Here is a 14,706-nt window from a genome sequence, read left to right as displayed (position 1 = left end):
ATTGTTTTTCAGTAGTATTAGTAATGGTTTAGTGTTTTACGTCTTTCATACTGAGAATTGTTTTTAAACAGATTAAATCCATTTACTCTATTTAAATATATTTGCATCAATTATGCATTAAATATATTTAATTTTTTTAAATTTCAGACTTTTAACATTTAATTTTCCTGATATAACTTCAGTTTTGTGATTATATTATATATAAACCTGAAGAGTTACATAAGGCCTATACTTTCATGCATTTAAGAGTGAGCCTTTAACTCACTCCTAGAGCTGTAGGAAAATGAAATTTCTATATTCTTATAAAGTCAGTGTCTTGAGATGATGTAGACAGTACATTTGGAAATAATTAAAATTTGTTCTTTATTAAAAAAAAGCTCTATCTAGATCTGGACCTTTTCTTCTCAAATAAATTTAGATTAATCCTAAAATGAAAAATGAACCTCTAAAGCCTTTTATATAAAGAAAACTGCTGAGATTATAGTTACTTCACAAAGCTGAATGAAAAGTGACATGGGGTAATTAACATTCCTTTAAATATTTAGCTGATATATGAACTACGAAGTGAAATATATGTCTCAATACTTAAATATTTTTCTACTTGAAAAAGGGAATAAGTAATATTATTAAAACTTAGATTATGAGATACTATAGAAGAAAATTCCCTGGAATTGTTGGTGCTTTTATATTGCAATTATTTTGTTTAGAATTATATATCAGAAGAAAACAACTATTAATACCTTTTCTATGGCTTAACCTTTGTTAAGCCATACTGGTTTATACATAATGGTTTATACTGGTTCCCACTCTTTAAAATAAGAGGCCTATTCTCGGTGGTCTCTGAGCCAATGAATTCCTTCCAGTCTTTGAACTTATGAATTTACTGGTCAAGGCTTGAAAATTCCAAGTATTTCTTTTTGGGGTGGGGGGTGGTAATGAGGGGAAGGTGGGAGGAGAACTATTTTAGAGTGAGAAAACAGCCTATTCAAAAATAATGTTCTAATCAATATAAAATTCTCAGGCTTTCTTTTTCCCCCTACCAGAGTATTTCTTTTATCTTGGAGATGAAAGACCTTTTTCTTAAATTTGTTTATAAATTAATGAATTTTCAGGCTACATGGCAAGACATTGGAATAACTGGTAGATTGGGGAATTCAAAACATGATGTTTTGTTGAATAGACTTTCTGCTTGGGGATGCACAGTAACAGGAATCCTGCAGAATTGCCGAATCTATTATTCCTACCCTACAGCAGAGATTTCCTCTTTCAAGAGTTCAAAGCCCTAAGGATCTTTGAGGTTCTAGGTGCTGTAGGTCTGAGAGTTGGAAGGGATCTTCAGGATCACAAAAGTCCCACATCTTATCCTGTAGCATCCTTGAGATATGGCTATCTAGCCTTTGCTTCACTCTTGACAGATGTAGAGAGCTCATGTTTTTACCATACATCCCATTCTACTCTATGTTTGTTCTTTTTTTTTTTTTTTTTTTGAGACAGAGTCTTGCTCTGTCACCCAGGCTGGAGTGCAGTGGCACAATCTCGGCTCACTGCAACCTCCACCTCCTGGATTCAAGCAATTTTCCTGCCTCAGCCTCCTGAGTAGCTGAGATTACAGGTGCATGCCACCACGCCCAGCTAATTTTTGTATTTTTAGTAGAGACAAGGTTTCACCATGTTGGTCAGGCTGGTCTCAAACTCCTGACGTCGTGATCCACCCACTTTGGCCTCCCAAAGTGCTGGGATTACAGGCGTGAGCCACCGCACCCGGCCAAGATTGTTCTTTTTGAAGGATCTTTCTTATGCTGAGTTTCTACCTCTCTATTGTCTATGTATCGTTTCCAGAACAGCGCAGAAAAAGCTGAATCTTTTTTTTATGTGGAAGTCTTTTAGTTGGATTGGAGATCTCCTATGGTCATTTAACTCTCTGCTGTTACCTCTGTTGTCTCAGTTCTCATGTACTTATATATGGAGGTCTAAGTGTTTAAGATAAAACTTTTACATAAAATATAGTCTCCAGTGTAATCCAGATATTTCTCTGGTGCTCAACTGAAAAGACAATGAACACTCCAAGCCTAGATTAAAAACAAGTAGCATTGGCCTTATTCAGAGGACGTATGTTCACTTCCATTGTGGTGTCTCCCTAGGGGATTTTTAGGAGTAATTTTAATAATAAGTGATTTTTACCTTACCTGATAACGTTAAGAGCTCAGTGCCCTGTAAACTGTAGTTCTATCTTTGAAATAGCAAAGTGTTTTCCTTTTTGTCCTCCAATTTAGACAAGCCTCAATTAGTTCAGCTCACTCATCATAAGATGTATTTCTATCTCCTTAACCTTTGTGGTTACTGTCACATGGGTCATCTCCAGTTAGTTAATGATGGTCTCTTCAAATTTGACACAATACTGTAAATGTAGTGGGACCACTTTGGCACAGAGTGAAATGATTCCTTGTTCTGTTCTCACACAGTCCTTGTATTATCATAGCCTAAGATGGTAATAATAATATTTTTAGCAGACTCATCACTGTTGACTTGTTAAAGCCTGTGGTCAACTAAGTATCTCCTGGGCTTCTTAGAAATGTTGAATAACTGGTAATCAGTTAGCTACATGGTCTATTGGTAGGATAACCTGGCCTTCCTATCTTCTGGGACTTTTACATTCCTTTTGTTTTAGGAAACAAGACTCTTATCCTTCTCAGGAAACTAGACTCTTACTCTGAACAGCTTTTTGGTGGTCTTCATTTGTTTAGCTGTAGAGATGGCATGGGCAAAAGGAACAATTAGGTATTTCAGTTTGAAAAAGTCACATTTTTGGAAGCAAAGATATTATTTTCATTTTTATGTAAATACCTTGGAAGTATATCACACGTACAGAAAAGTACACAAGTTAAGTGTAGCTGGTGAGACAGGAGAGTTCCCTGATCCCCTCGCAGGACTTGCGATGAGGGGTGTCTCCTTTGCAGCTGAGCTCAAACCGCTGTGGGAGGGGGAGCACGCAGGTGAGCAGGTGCAGGAGCTGGGGCAAGTGCCTTTAGGTGCTGAGAGGACCGAACCCAGTAACTGGCCTGTGGTAGCGATCAGTGGTTGCCCGCAACTTCTGGAGCCCCAGAGGTTGTGTGTTACAAACAATGCCCTTTTAATTGTTGCCTTTCACAGAGAGCTAAGCCTTAACCGGCTCAGTGGAGAGTCAGGGTGACATATACCCTGCCCTCTTGGTACTCAGGTTCTTGTCTGGCATCCAGGAAGAATCAGGTCACACGGACTTGAAGGATGTTGAATGCAGAGGTTTTATTGACTGATGGAGGTGGCTGTCAGTGGAAAAGGAGCTAGAGCGGGGTTGGTGCGGGAAGAAAGTAATCTTTCCTTGAAGCCTGGCTGACTCCAGCCGGGTCGTCTCCGAAGTTGTGTGGTCTGACATTAAGCCACGTCTAGCCTTAGTCCCTGATGCCCAGTTGCTTCTCCTCTCGACGTTCAGCCGCTTGTCTCTCTGCCGGCTGAGCTCTGAGGTTTATAGGAGCACAAGATACGGAGGCTGGGTGGGCCAAAAAGTAACATTTGAGCAGGAAAACAGGAATAACTGTTTTCATTTAGGGCTGCAGATTCCAGGCTCCAGGGTGGGTTCTTTGCCAGGGAGCTGCCCTCTTCTATCCAGTATTTCCCTGCCTCCTCTCTGTATCACTAGCGTACAGATCAAGAAATAGAACATTGCCCTAGAAGCCGCTTCATGCCTCTTTCTACTCACCACCCTTCCCCCTCACAAGGAGTAACCAGTCTCATGCCTTCTACATTGTGAATTAATTATGCCTCTTTTGAACTTGTTATGCATATAATCATACAAAAGGTGCTTGTTTTGTATTTGGCTCTTCTTATGCAATTTCATTTTGCGAGATTTACTCATGTTGTCGCATAAACTTGTAGTTTGTTCATTCTTGCTGTATAGTATTCCATTGCATGGACATACTGTAGTTTATACATTTTACCGGTTACGAATATTTGAGCTATTTCCAGATTTTTAGTTATTAAAAATAATCCTGCTATAAATATTCTGTGTGTCATTTGGTTAGGTATATATTCATAGCAGGATTTGATATATATCTAGATTTCTGTTAGATATATACCCAGAAGTGGAATTGCTGAGTTACGTGTGATGTTCATTCAGCTTTATGGCATGTTTATGTTCAGTTATGTTCATTCAGCTTTATGGCCAGTTTTCCAAAGTGATTGTGTACATTTACACTTTTATCCTTAGTGTACTAGAATTCTAGTTGCTTTGTATTCTGACAATCCTTACCCTAACCCCAGTCAATTTGGACAAGATCAATATCTTCACCATAGTGAGCCTTTCAATCTATGATAGTCTTCTTTAATTTTTCCTAATATTTTATAATTTTAAAGCATAAATGTTTTCCATATTTTTGTTAGACTCGTAAGTATTTGATTTTATGCTATTGCAAATGTTACTTTTTAAATTTTTTTTATCTTTAACTGGTTTTCTTTGTTTAGTTATTGGTTTGCCTTTTTTACTAAGATACTTGTGTACTGTAATTTGGTGGTGCATATTCTCAAATGCTTTTTCTGCATGCATTGTGATGATCATTTGATCTTTATCCTTTTTTCTATATTAATTTGTGAATAACTTTGGTTGATTTTTGACTTTTAAACAACTCTTGCATTACTGTAATAATTTCCACTTGGTTATCATGTATTATTCCTTATAGACATCACTGAATTTGATTTACAAATGTTTAAGATTTTCACCTACATATCCACGAGAGAGAGAGAGACTGGTCTATTATTTTCTTGTAATATCCTTGTAAGGATATTGGTATCAAATTTGTGCTATCTTTTTAAAAAAGAGCTGAGAGAATTTTTCTCTTTTTCTGGTCCCTAGAAGTATTTGTATAAAAGATTGGCATTATTTGTTCCTTAAATATTAGGAAGATTTTACCTGTGATGTCATCTGAGCTTGGAATTTTCCTTTTGAAGAAAGCTTTGGAAGGTTTTGAAACAATAAATTCAATTTCATTCTTGTTGTTTTTATGTTAATCATATTTTCTATTTTTACTGTCCATTTTGTTGTATTTTTCAAAGAATTCGTTCATTTTATAAAAATTGTTAAATTTATAGGTCCAAGGTTTTTAGAATATTCTCTTCAGTATCTGTAGGATCTATAATGGTTTTGCTTGCCTTTGTTCCTTCCTGATATTGGAAATTTGTTTCATTTTATTTTTCTTGATTGGTTCTGCTACGAATTTACTAGTTTTGTCAAGCTTTTCATAAAACCAACTTTGATTTTTATTTGCTGTTTTTTTTTTATTTCATTGTTGTTTGCTCTTTATTTTCTTCACTGTGTCTTTGGATTTTATTAGCTGTTTTTTTTTTTTTCTAGCTTTTTGATCAACTTTTTTTCTTGTTAATATGTGCATTAAAGACCATAACTGACACATTTGGCACTGATTTATCTGTGTTCCACACATTTTTGCTATTTTAATTACTGAAAGTATTTTCTCATTGCCTTCATTTTTCATCTATGGATTTTTCAGTACTGTATTTCCTAATTTCCAAACAGCTGAGCATTTTCTAGATATTTTTCTGTGGTTGATTCTACTGTGATAAGAGAAAATATTTTAAATGATTTCAGACCTTTGAAATGAGGTACACGTTCCATGTACACTTATAAAGTATTTTCTAATCTTTTTGGTTACAGTATTTGTGTGTGTGTGTGTGCGTGTAAATAGAATACAAATAAGTTAGGCCACATTTGTTACTTGTGTCAGATGATTTATATCTTCCTCAATTTTTTTGTTTCCTATCAAGTCTCCCAATTCGTGTTTTTAAAATATTTTTTAAAGATCTGTTCATTTTGGCAGTATATGTATTAAAGTTATATTATTGGGTACGTACAGATGTAACATTTTTATCTTTCTGTTAGATTGACCCTTTTATCATGATTGAATATCCCACTTTATTTTTATTAATACTTCTTGCCTTGAAGTCTCCTTTATCTGATATTAGGATTGTGTGGCCATACCAACTTTCTTTTGATAGAATCATAGATTTTTAGATCTGGAAGTGAATATATGTATGGACTAATTCTCCCTCATTTTATATGTAATTAAAGGTTTATAATTCTATTGAACTTGCCAGGTGTTACTTTCAACCCAGCATAAAAACTCCGGGTCCCGTTCTAGTTCAGCTGAATTCTTTGGAAACATACTGTAGTTAATTCAAGCAGCCTCAGCCCATGTTCTTCCACTAGGCTTTTCTCCTGAAGTTTATACTTGGTTGATCTATTTTAGGAAGGTGAAGGCGTGTTCTGAAGCCAGTTAGGGCTGGTTCATAATAAACTCTATATTCATTACTGCCTTTTCTGGCTTGATTCTTTCCTTTCAGGTGTCAGTGCTGCTCTGCTAGGCTTTGTTTGGGCATCATTTTCCAAAACTCTTGTTTTTCCCTGCATTGCTCTGTGGCTGGCTACTCAGAGGCTCCTGTTCTCTGTCTGCCCCAAACAGTCTGCAGACATGCTCTGTCACCTTCCCCTTCCTGGGTGCATTGTGGGGCATCTGATTCTCTTTTGGTCTTGGGTAGAGGGGAGAATGCCCCCAGGAGATTATTATAAAAGTAATTGTTATGTGCAAGTACATTTTTATAATTCCCTTATCTAATTTCCGGTGCCTCAAACTCCCTCTCTATTCTGGGCAGTAAGATCTTTTTCCACTGTTTCCAAAACCGTTAAGTCTATGATTATGAAGATTATGTTTTGAAGGTTTCCCCACTTCATCCTCGTTTGTGAAGCACGGGACAGACCCACTTAAGCAAAGAATTTGGGGCCTTCCATTGTCACCCCCGCCGCCCCGTGTCTCTACATTTTGACCTCTATGAGGTGCATCATACAAAAGGCCATCGAGTCTCCAGGCTCACTAATGATGATGCACCCGAGGCCCAGAATAATGGCAACTTGCCTGGGTCCATATGCTTATGTAGGGATAGAAATGGACCTGATTCCCTTCCTGATTCCTTGGTAATTGTGCTTTGTATTAAGTTATTTAATAACAAAATATTTTCTGTGTTTAAAAAAAATCCCACCTTGGCTTTGCTGCTTATTCAGTGTCTGAACTTCAGAAAGTTAATTCACCTACCTTGGTTTTCTCACCTATAAGATGGATTAACTGTTTTATGAGGCATTTTGAGGATAAATGAGTTAATCATATGAAACACATAGTACCTACAGTACCTGACCTATAGGTGAAATCTCATTTTGTGGATATGTGCCACCAAATTCATGAAGTTAAATTCTGTAAAGGAAATTCTGTTTTGTTTTTACCTTCCATTTGACCATTGCTGTTGTGTTCCAGTGGGTAAGATTCTTCTAGTAAAAACATTAAGCCACCAGGAAACCAGTTGCATGGCTGAGAACTGTAATTAATGTAGCCCCTCTCCAAAAATTGGCTTTTTCTTTGCAGCGCTCTCCTCACTTTGGGACCTTGCTGCTATTGCAGGCTATTTTTTCTTCTTGGACTACAGGCATCTTGATGGGGCCCCTCAACGTTTTCCCTTTCTTGTGATTATTGGCATAATCCCAGTTCTTGGTAGTCACGGTGTTATAGTATGTGGGTTGCCAGTCTACTCCTTTAGGTATTGCAAGTGGAAAATTGTACTTCAAACATGGTTAATGTAAATTTTCTAAGGCATAAGGTAAAATTTCATGTCATCTACCCGCAGCGAAGGTCTTTTGGTGCTATTAGTATTAATGCCTATTTGGAACCATTTTTACATTTGATCATTAAAAATAACTCTGTCTTCTTCCTGTAATGCATGTGTTTTTGTTTTGCTTTCCTTTTGCAATTCATTCTCATAGACTAGTTTTAGTTTTAAAATTTCAGTAGCATTTAAATTAACTTTTATTTTAAAAACAGATACAATAATGTCAAAAGTGGGGAAAACATAATTATAACATTATTTTTCAATACTTTAATGATCCTAGGAGTATAAGTAATAAAACATTGCATAGCAAAATGAACACATATATTAGAGATATTTTCAAAATAATTTAAAAGTTATATGTACCACAGTTACTTGTGCAATATAAAGGCATGTTAAGTGTCATACTCATAAAAAATATAGTAAACTTTTCCCAGTGACAGTATGAACCAGAACACATATGTGAACACCTTTTCATATCTGATCAGTTTTATTCCTGATGGCAATAAAATCAAGTAAATGAAATGCAAAATGTTGACTGCAATGTAATGGTTGAAATTTTTACATGCGTTAAAGAGTCAGGATAAATTTATGGTCTTACAATGGCTGTAGGTTGCATATATTGTATGTACATTTTTGAGTGATCAATAGCACCATGGCCAAAATACCATGGGGACAAAATCACAGTTGGTATGTACTGTGGTTTATTGACATTTTGCCCCCTCTTGGATGTGTAAAATATTAACCCTGAGACTGATTTTCTATGGCTTGTCTGTTTTTGTTCAGGGTTAGGTGTAGATGTATGCCCATCATTAGCCTACTCTTTTCTTCTTTGGAATGTATAAAATGGCAACCTCAATGTGGAATAGGGAGTTCAAACTGCAGTCTTTCCATGTTCTGACACCATGTTTTTCACTTAAAATTTTTGGGTCAAATACCTGTTTCCAAAATGTGTCAAGATACTTTTTTACTTCATTTAGTTCTGAGCTCTTTTGAATCAAATTAGAGAACAGTGTCCTAGTTTCAACTCCTGTATCTTATTTTCCACAATGTCTTGGATCCCAGGAGTGTGGGTGAGAGAGGAATGGATGTGATGCAGCAACCCCATCTTGCTGTCATTTGTTTGATATTCCCTTTGCCACTGGTCAAATCCTATCTTTGGCTATTTTTTGAGTTACTTTATTTTAAATTAGGACTCTTTGGTTTTCTTCTGTCTGTGTTTCCACCTCTAGGCGGAAGGTGTACTTTAACTTACTGCAGTTGTGAAGGATGATTGTTTACCTCCGTCTTAGGTGATAAAATCTGCTTTTACAAACTGAACTTGAGAAAAAAGCAGATAATAGATGCCTGCTTTTAAGTACAAATATACTATAAAGAAAACTCTTTAGAATACATTAATTTTTATAAACATGGTTAAAATAAACAGATTTCATCTATAGAGCTAGGTAATATTTCAAAAAACAACTCAATGGAAGTTTATAGAAATTAATTACATTGAACTCTTTTTATAAGCAGACTTTTTACGAGGAATACATAATACTTAATATTTCAGTCAGAAGTCCTGGGTAGATTTGAAGAAATTTGTTGCTTGCAGCATGGCCATAACAAAAAAGATTTAATTCCCAAATATTGCTGGGGGAGAGCTGTATTATCCAGTGGATATTACATAGTTTTCTCTATGCTAGGATCCTCCCTTTTTGAAATCTGGCCTATTATACTTAGCTCATCTTTTACAGCACAATTACTTCGGGTTGGCAAAGATCTCTGGTTAAAGAAACTGAATAATGAGAGTTCTGTGCCCTTCTTACCTGATTATACTCCCACTGCTCATATCTTCCAGATCTCTATCTGTGCCACAGAGTCAGGCATTTAAAGTTTCCTGGTAAATCATTGGTGTTTGCACCTATAAACTCAGTATTAGAAGTAAACAAAACTCCTTTTATTTTACTTGAAATTCAATACTGTATGGAAAACAATTTTGAAATGTCTAAAGCCTAACTAAGGAGAATTCCTTTAGATTTTTAAAGCTTATCACTTTACCAAGTTGTATTACTGGAAAGCTATGTACTTGTGTCACATTTTAGTAGCTCTCCAAATAGATGCCTTAAAAAAGTATTATTTAATAGTATGCCCTTACCTTTTATTGGGGGTCAGCTAAAAAGAAGACTGTATGACAACTGTTTCTATTAGCTTTTGTGAAATTGAAATTGGATTCCGTGGGTTACGTTAGTTCTTATCCCTAATAAAGATTCGTATGGGAAAGGCTTAGAGCTTTATCCTAGAAGAATTTCCATCTTTCTTTTTTAACAAACTGGTATCTGTTCGTTTATTGGATACCAAGTGTATTATAGCTCAAAAGTTTCCCACTTTGAGGGGCTTTCTAAGACTCACAGAACCAAATTGATTATAGTTTGGGGATTCTGGTAAAACCTTACTAATATTTTTCTTCACTTCATTCATTGGTTCATGTTCTTGTCCCATTGCTATAATGGTTCACTTTCATAGCTATCCTGGAAGCAGGCAGTACATAAGTAACTGAATGAACTAGATTATTTAATTCTAAATTCTAGAATCAGAGTGAACGGTTTTTAAAAGTAAGCAGTTTTTTAAAAAGCAATAGTTGAACATCTCTTAAATTACTACCCCACCTCAATGAATTTCCCATTCAACTCTGAACACAGTTTGAGTTGCTGCCATGCCGCGGGAAATGGCAAGCAAGGCTGGAGCTCCTGCTCTGTACATCATTGCGTATCTCAGAGTGAGGCTGCATACTGAGCATGGAGATTTAAACAGGTGAAGATGGTGGTGGTTACCCATTCCATTTATATATTTTGTAGTGATAGCTATTATTATCACAGATTCTGCCTTTAGGGTTTTTTCCCTACAGCTGTGGAATCTGTTTGGACTTTTATTCCTAGTTTCAGAAAGTACCCTCAAGAAGATCTTTCTTTTCCAGAGTATTCTTGGAATTACCTGAGTTGTAGGTTATAAAAATTCCCTGAATATGTTTTTCAAGCAGTTTATTTTTGCATTGCAATTTACCTTCCAGGAAAATTGATGAAATATATATACCTTGATTCTCGGATTTAAGTTAAACCGGATAAAAATGCCAAATATTTTTTCCAAGTAAATAGATAACATTTGTTTTCAGTGTTTAAAAATTTGATTACTAGAACGTATTTTTAATAAGTCAACTTATGTCTTAACATTAAAATGTGTTTAATTTTTTAACATAGATTAGGTCATTAAACTTGTTGTTTGTTCTACTATAGGGTCCTGGTTACTGGGTGAAGATTCATCATTTAGAATATACAGATGGAGGAATCCTGGATCCAGATGATGTCTTGGCAGATGTTGTTGAAGATAAAGACAAGGTAGATAACTCTAAAATGTGCCTCTTTGTTTTCCTCTACAGAGCTGCATGTTTTCAAGAGACAGAAATCCTTAACAAACTCCTGTGTCAATTATTATTAAAAGATACCATCTGTTTAGGTTTCACCTGGACAGCCCATAAATCAAAGTTCTTCATCAGATGTTTGGAAAAACTGTGTTAAGGTTTGGGAATCTGTTTGTGCGGGCCTAATTAGCAGACAGTTCATTCCCAAGAGTTCCTGATATGTCTTAATAAATTCGTTTCATACATGAGACTGTTGGAGTTATCATTGTCGTTGCTGGCTCTGTAGTTTATTCCTGGCCCTTGCTAAATATTCAGCTAAATGCCTGAGGTGTGAATGTGTTTCAAAGTAGAGAATACAATGGGGCAGAAAGTTTTATGAAGAATTACAGTGAAGATTTTTCTTAAAGTAGCTGGCAAACAACAATCTTGAGTGATAGTCTTATTTTCATTGCTACAGTAAAAGGCACTAAATTGAATATTCCAAAAAGTTGGAGCATGATCTGCCACTTATTTGGGAATAATCCCATTGCAAATATCTTGTTTTAATGAGATTTTTCTTCTGAGACTACACAGAGGAAGGTGTGAAAGTATACTATTTCATTGCAATACACACGATTATTGCTGTTGAGACACGTTTAATATTACAGGTTTGGCTCCTGTCATCAATGGCTAACGTGTTTTCCAAAACTGAAATCTGTCAGAGAGATCTAGCTTTCAAGGTTTCTTCTATTATACATCTTTAGTGCTGTTTGTACTAGGCTAATTTATATTCGTAAACATGTTTCTCTGTATTTTTTCCCTGTAATCTCAGGGGTGTGTATGTGTACATTTTTGTATTTTACCTAACTGGACTGGAATATAAATAAGTGATTTATTAAACTCAGGTAAAATTTATATTTTTGTTTTTCCATAAGATCTCTTCAGACTGTTCAAACTTACATTTATCTTTGCAGACATTTTATACATTTACTTCTCATATTTTATTTCGTAATTCTAAGCTGTTTTGCTTTATGTTGTTATTAGCAATTTTATAGTCTATTTAAGGAGATAACTAACTAAGTTTTAGAGTCTATTTAGGGAAATAACTAGCTATCTAGGTAAACCTAGTTATCTCCTTAAATAGATTGTAAGCTCCTAGGGGACGTGGACTGGGAGATTTTTAGTTGTGTGTTTTTGTTAATAGTATCTGGTATAATATCTTACACAAACTTGATTCCCAAAAATACTTACTGCATTAATGAGTGAAAAAGACAGCTTTACTTTCTACACTTGACTTTTGCTGTATATAATTTTGATATATACTTCCTGTTTATTTAGTTGGTCTCAGGGTAAATAAAAGGGTAACTAATGTATTATTAACCTTCAGAACCCTGAAGATGGGTTTTTACTTCTTTCACCCTGTTTCACTTTCTGTTTCTTCCCTAGGGATCATCTTCTTCCTTTGAAATAATCAAGATATTTTAGTTGTTTATTAATGTAGCAGGCAGTTCCTGTCTTAAATTTCACTGATGTCCAGAGCATTAAAATGAAGGGCCAAAAAATGGCAAGTTTAGGAAGGGCCAGAAGAAAATGTCTTACCCCAGCTTCATCCAATACCTCATTACTAGAAGGATAAGTCCATGAACAGTGCCCAGGGAGATAATTTGTCCTATAGAGCTCTCACATTTAGAGCATTCTTTTAAACTAGCTCAGCAGTGGAGTTTATAACCATAATCCACTTACTACACACAGAAACAGCTTTATTATATGTAATCTCTGTTTTAATGGGACTCTACCACCATTACTAAATAAGGTAAAAAAAGTGAGATAATCAGTTAAAATCCTAGCCGAGGATTAGTACTGCTTGGGTTCAGCTTTAACCATTCTGTTAATGTACTTCAATATTTCTACATGATGCCTAATTGGTATTGTTGTGCAGAGTTTATGAGAACTTATACTTTTGATGTTGCTAGAAAAAATTGTGTTGCCATTTCTTCCTTTTAAAAAATATGTAAGTGGCACGGTGGCTCACGCCTGTAATCCTAGCACTTTGGGAGGCTAAGGTGGGTGGATCACAAGGTCAGGATATCAGGATCATCCTGGCTAACACGGTGAAACCCCATCTCTACTAAAAATACAAAAAAATTACACAGGCGTGGTGGCATGCGCCTGTAGTCCCAGCTACTTGGGAGGCTGAGGCAGGAGAATCAATTGAACCCGGGAGGCAGAGGTTGCAGTGAGCCAAGATCACACCAGTGCATGCCATCCTGGGTGACAGAGCAAGACTCCATCTCAAAAAAAAAAAAAAAAAAAAAAAGTGAAAACAAGAATTTCTTATTTTTCTGACAACCCTTGGTAATCTTAAGATTTCTTTATAGTCCATATGTCTAGTGTGGAAAGAAGGCCCTGCCAAATTTCATTTTACCTTAATTTTTGGCAGTTTAGATTAAGAAGTAACTATAAATGATGCTTTGTGGATGCTTAATGACATATCAATCTCACCCAGGATCCTTTGAGGCGGTATTGAGCTTAGACAAAATAACAGTTCACCTGTCTGCAAATTGACTACCTAATAATTTTTGGCATTTAAAATATGGATAGAGAACAAGTCCAAAGAGGCATGGATAGATCCACATAATCATTGTGCTAACCCCAAAATATCTCACCTCCTATGAAAGACTCTCTCTCCAGGTGAGAAGTGGCATTAAGGAACTGTTGGTTTATGCAATGTATCAGGCAAGAAAAACAGAAACTTAGAAAGCAGGGGAGGCTGGGCCATTTAGTGTACGGTAACACCATCCCATACACTTCAGTAAAGGTAGAAACTAGAGGTTAAATGATATTCTACTTAAAATTAGAGAAGGCTCTAACAAAGTTCAGCCAGTGTTCTTAAGAAATGACTTTTAAAACTTGTGCCTAAAGTGGTTTGTCTTTGGTCTTACCTCTGTTATTCCTTTGGCCAACGTAGTGCTTGGCACATACATGGTGTCTGCTTGGGAGCTTTGGTTTTTTAAACTTGCCTTCTTAGTAGAGCTTCCAAGGGGACCAAGTCTCTGCTGTGTTACACTACTTCTAGCCTATATGTGTCAAAATATTATTGGAACAGCTTTGGAATATTGCATCTTATGATAACTATTTGTATAAAATGTTGTGCTGAAACTTAATAATTATCTGGTTGTGACAGTTATTCTCAAGATTCTTCAGTTTGTCTGTCAGTCTGATGATTCAAGTTCTTTGGGATATCTAAGAATTGTAATTTTACATTCATGTCTCCTCTCTGGTTGCTAAAGGCCACCGACTTAGCTCACCCAATAGTAACAACCTAATCATTGATTACTAGCAATGGCCCAGAATGTCTTTGGCCCTTATTTATTCTACTTTATTTTAAAGCAATCCTGAAGACAAGAGCTAGTGTTATCCCTATTTTTAATTTCCAGAATAATCACAGAAATTGTAAGTAACTTGCCCAAGATCACACAGGTAGTAAATGGCACAATCAGACTTGGAACCTAGAATTTAAATTTCTATAATCTTATTTCTTTTCTTCTCTGATGTGTCAAGCAGTTTGGCGTTTGCATCTATAATTTCTATTATGAAAATTCATCAGTCATAAATTAACATGAATTTTGCTTTTA

The 14,706-nt window shown here is 35.7% G+C and overlaps 1 protein-coding gene across 1 annotated transcript in view; it reads left to right on the top strand.

Moving 5' to 3' along the window:
• PARD3B (par-3 family cell polarity regulator beta) overlaps positions 1-14,706 on the top strand; it is a 1,040,345-nt gene that overhangs the window by 131,868 nt on the left and 893,771 nt on the right. Inside the window, exon 2 of the mRNA XM_032754819.2 lies at positions 10,968-11,069. Within this exon, the coding sequence (XP_032610710.1) occupies positions 10,968-11,069 (102 nt within the window). The remainder of the gene's footprint in view (positions 1-10,967; positions 11,070-14,706) is intronic.

The sequence above is a fragment of the Hylobates moloch genome, unplaced genomic scaffold (assembly GCF_009828535.3).
Source record: "Hylobates moloch isolate HMO894 unplaced genomic scaffold, HMol_V3 SCAFFOLD_1, whole genome shotgun sequence".
In the NCBI taxonomy this organism is placed as follows: domain Eukaryota; kingdom Metazoa; phylum Chordata; class Mammalia; order Primates; family Hylobatidae; genus Hylobates; species Hylobates moloch.
Note: the sequence above shows the minus strand (reverse complement) of the source record. Positions and strands in the feature narration are given on the sequence as shown.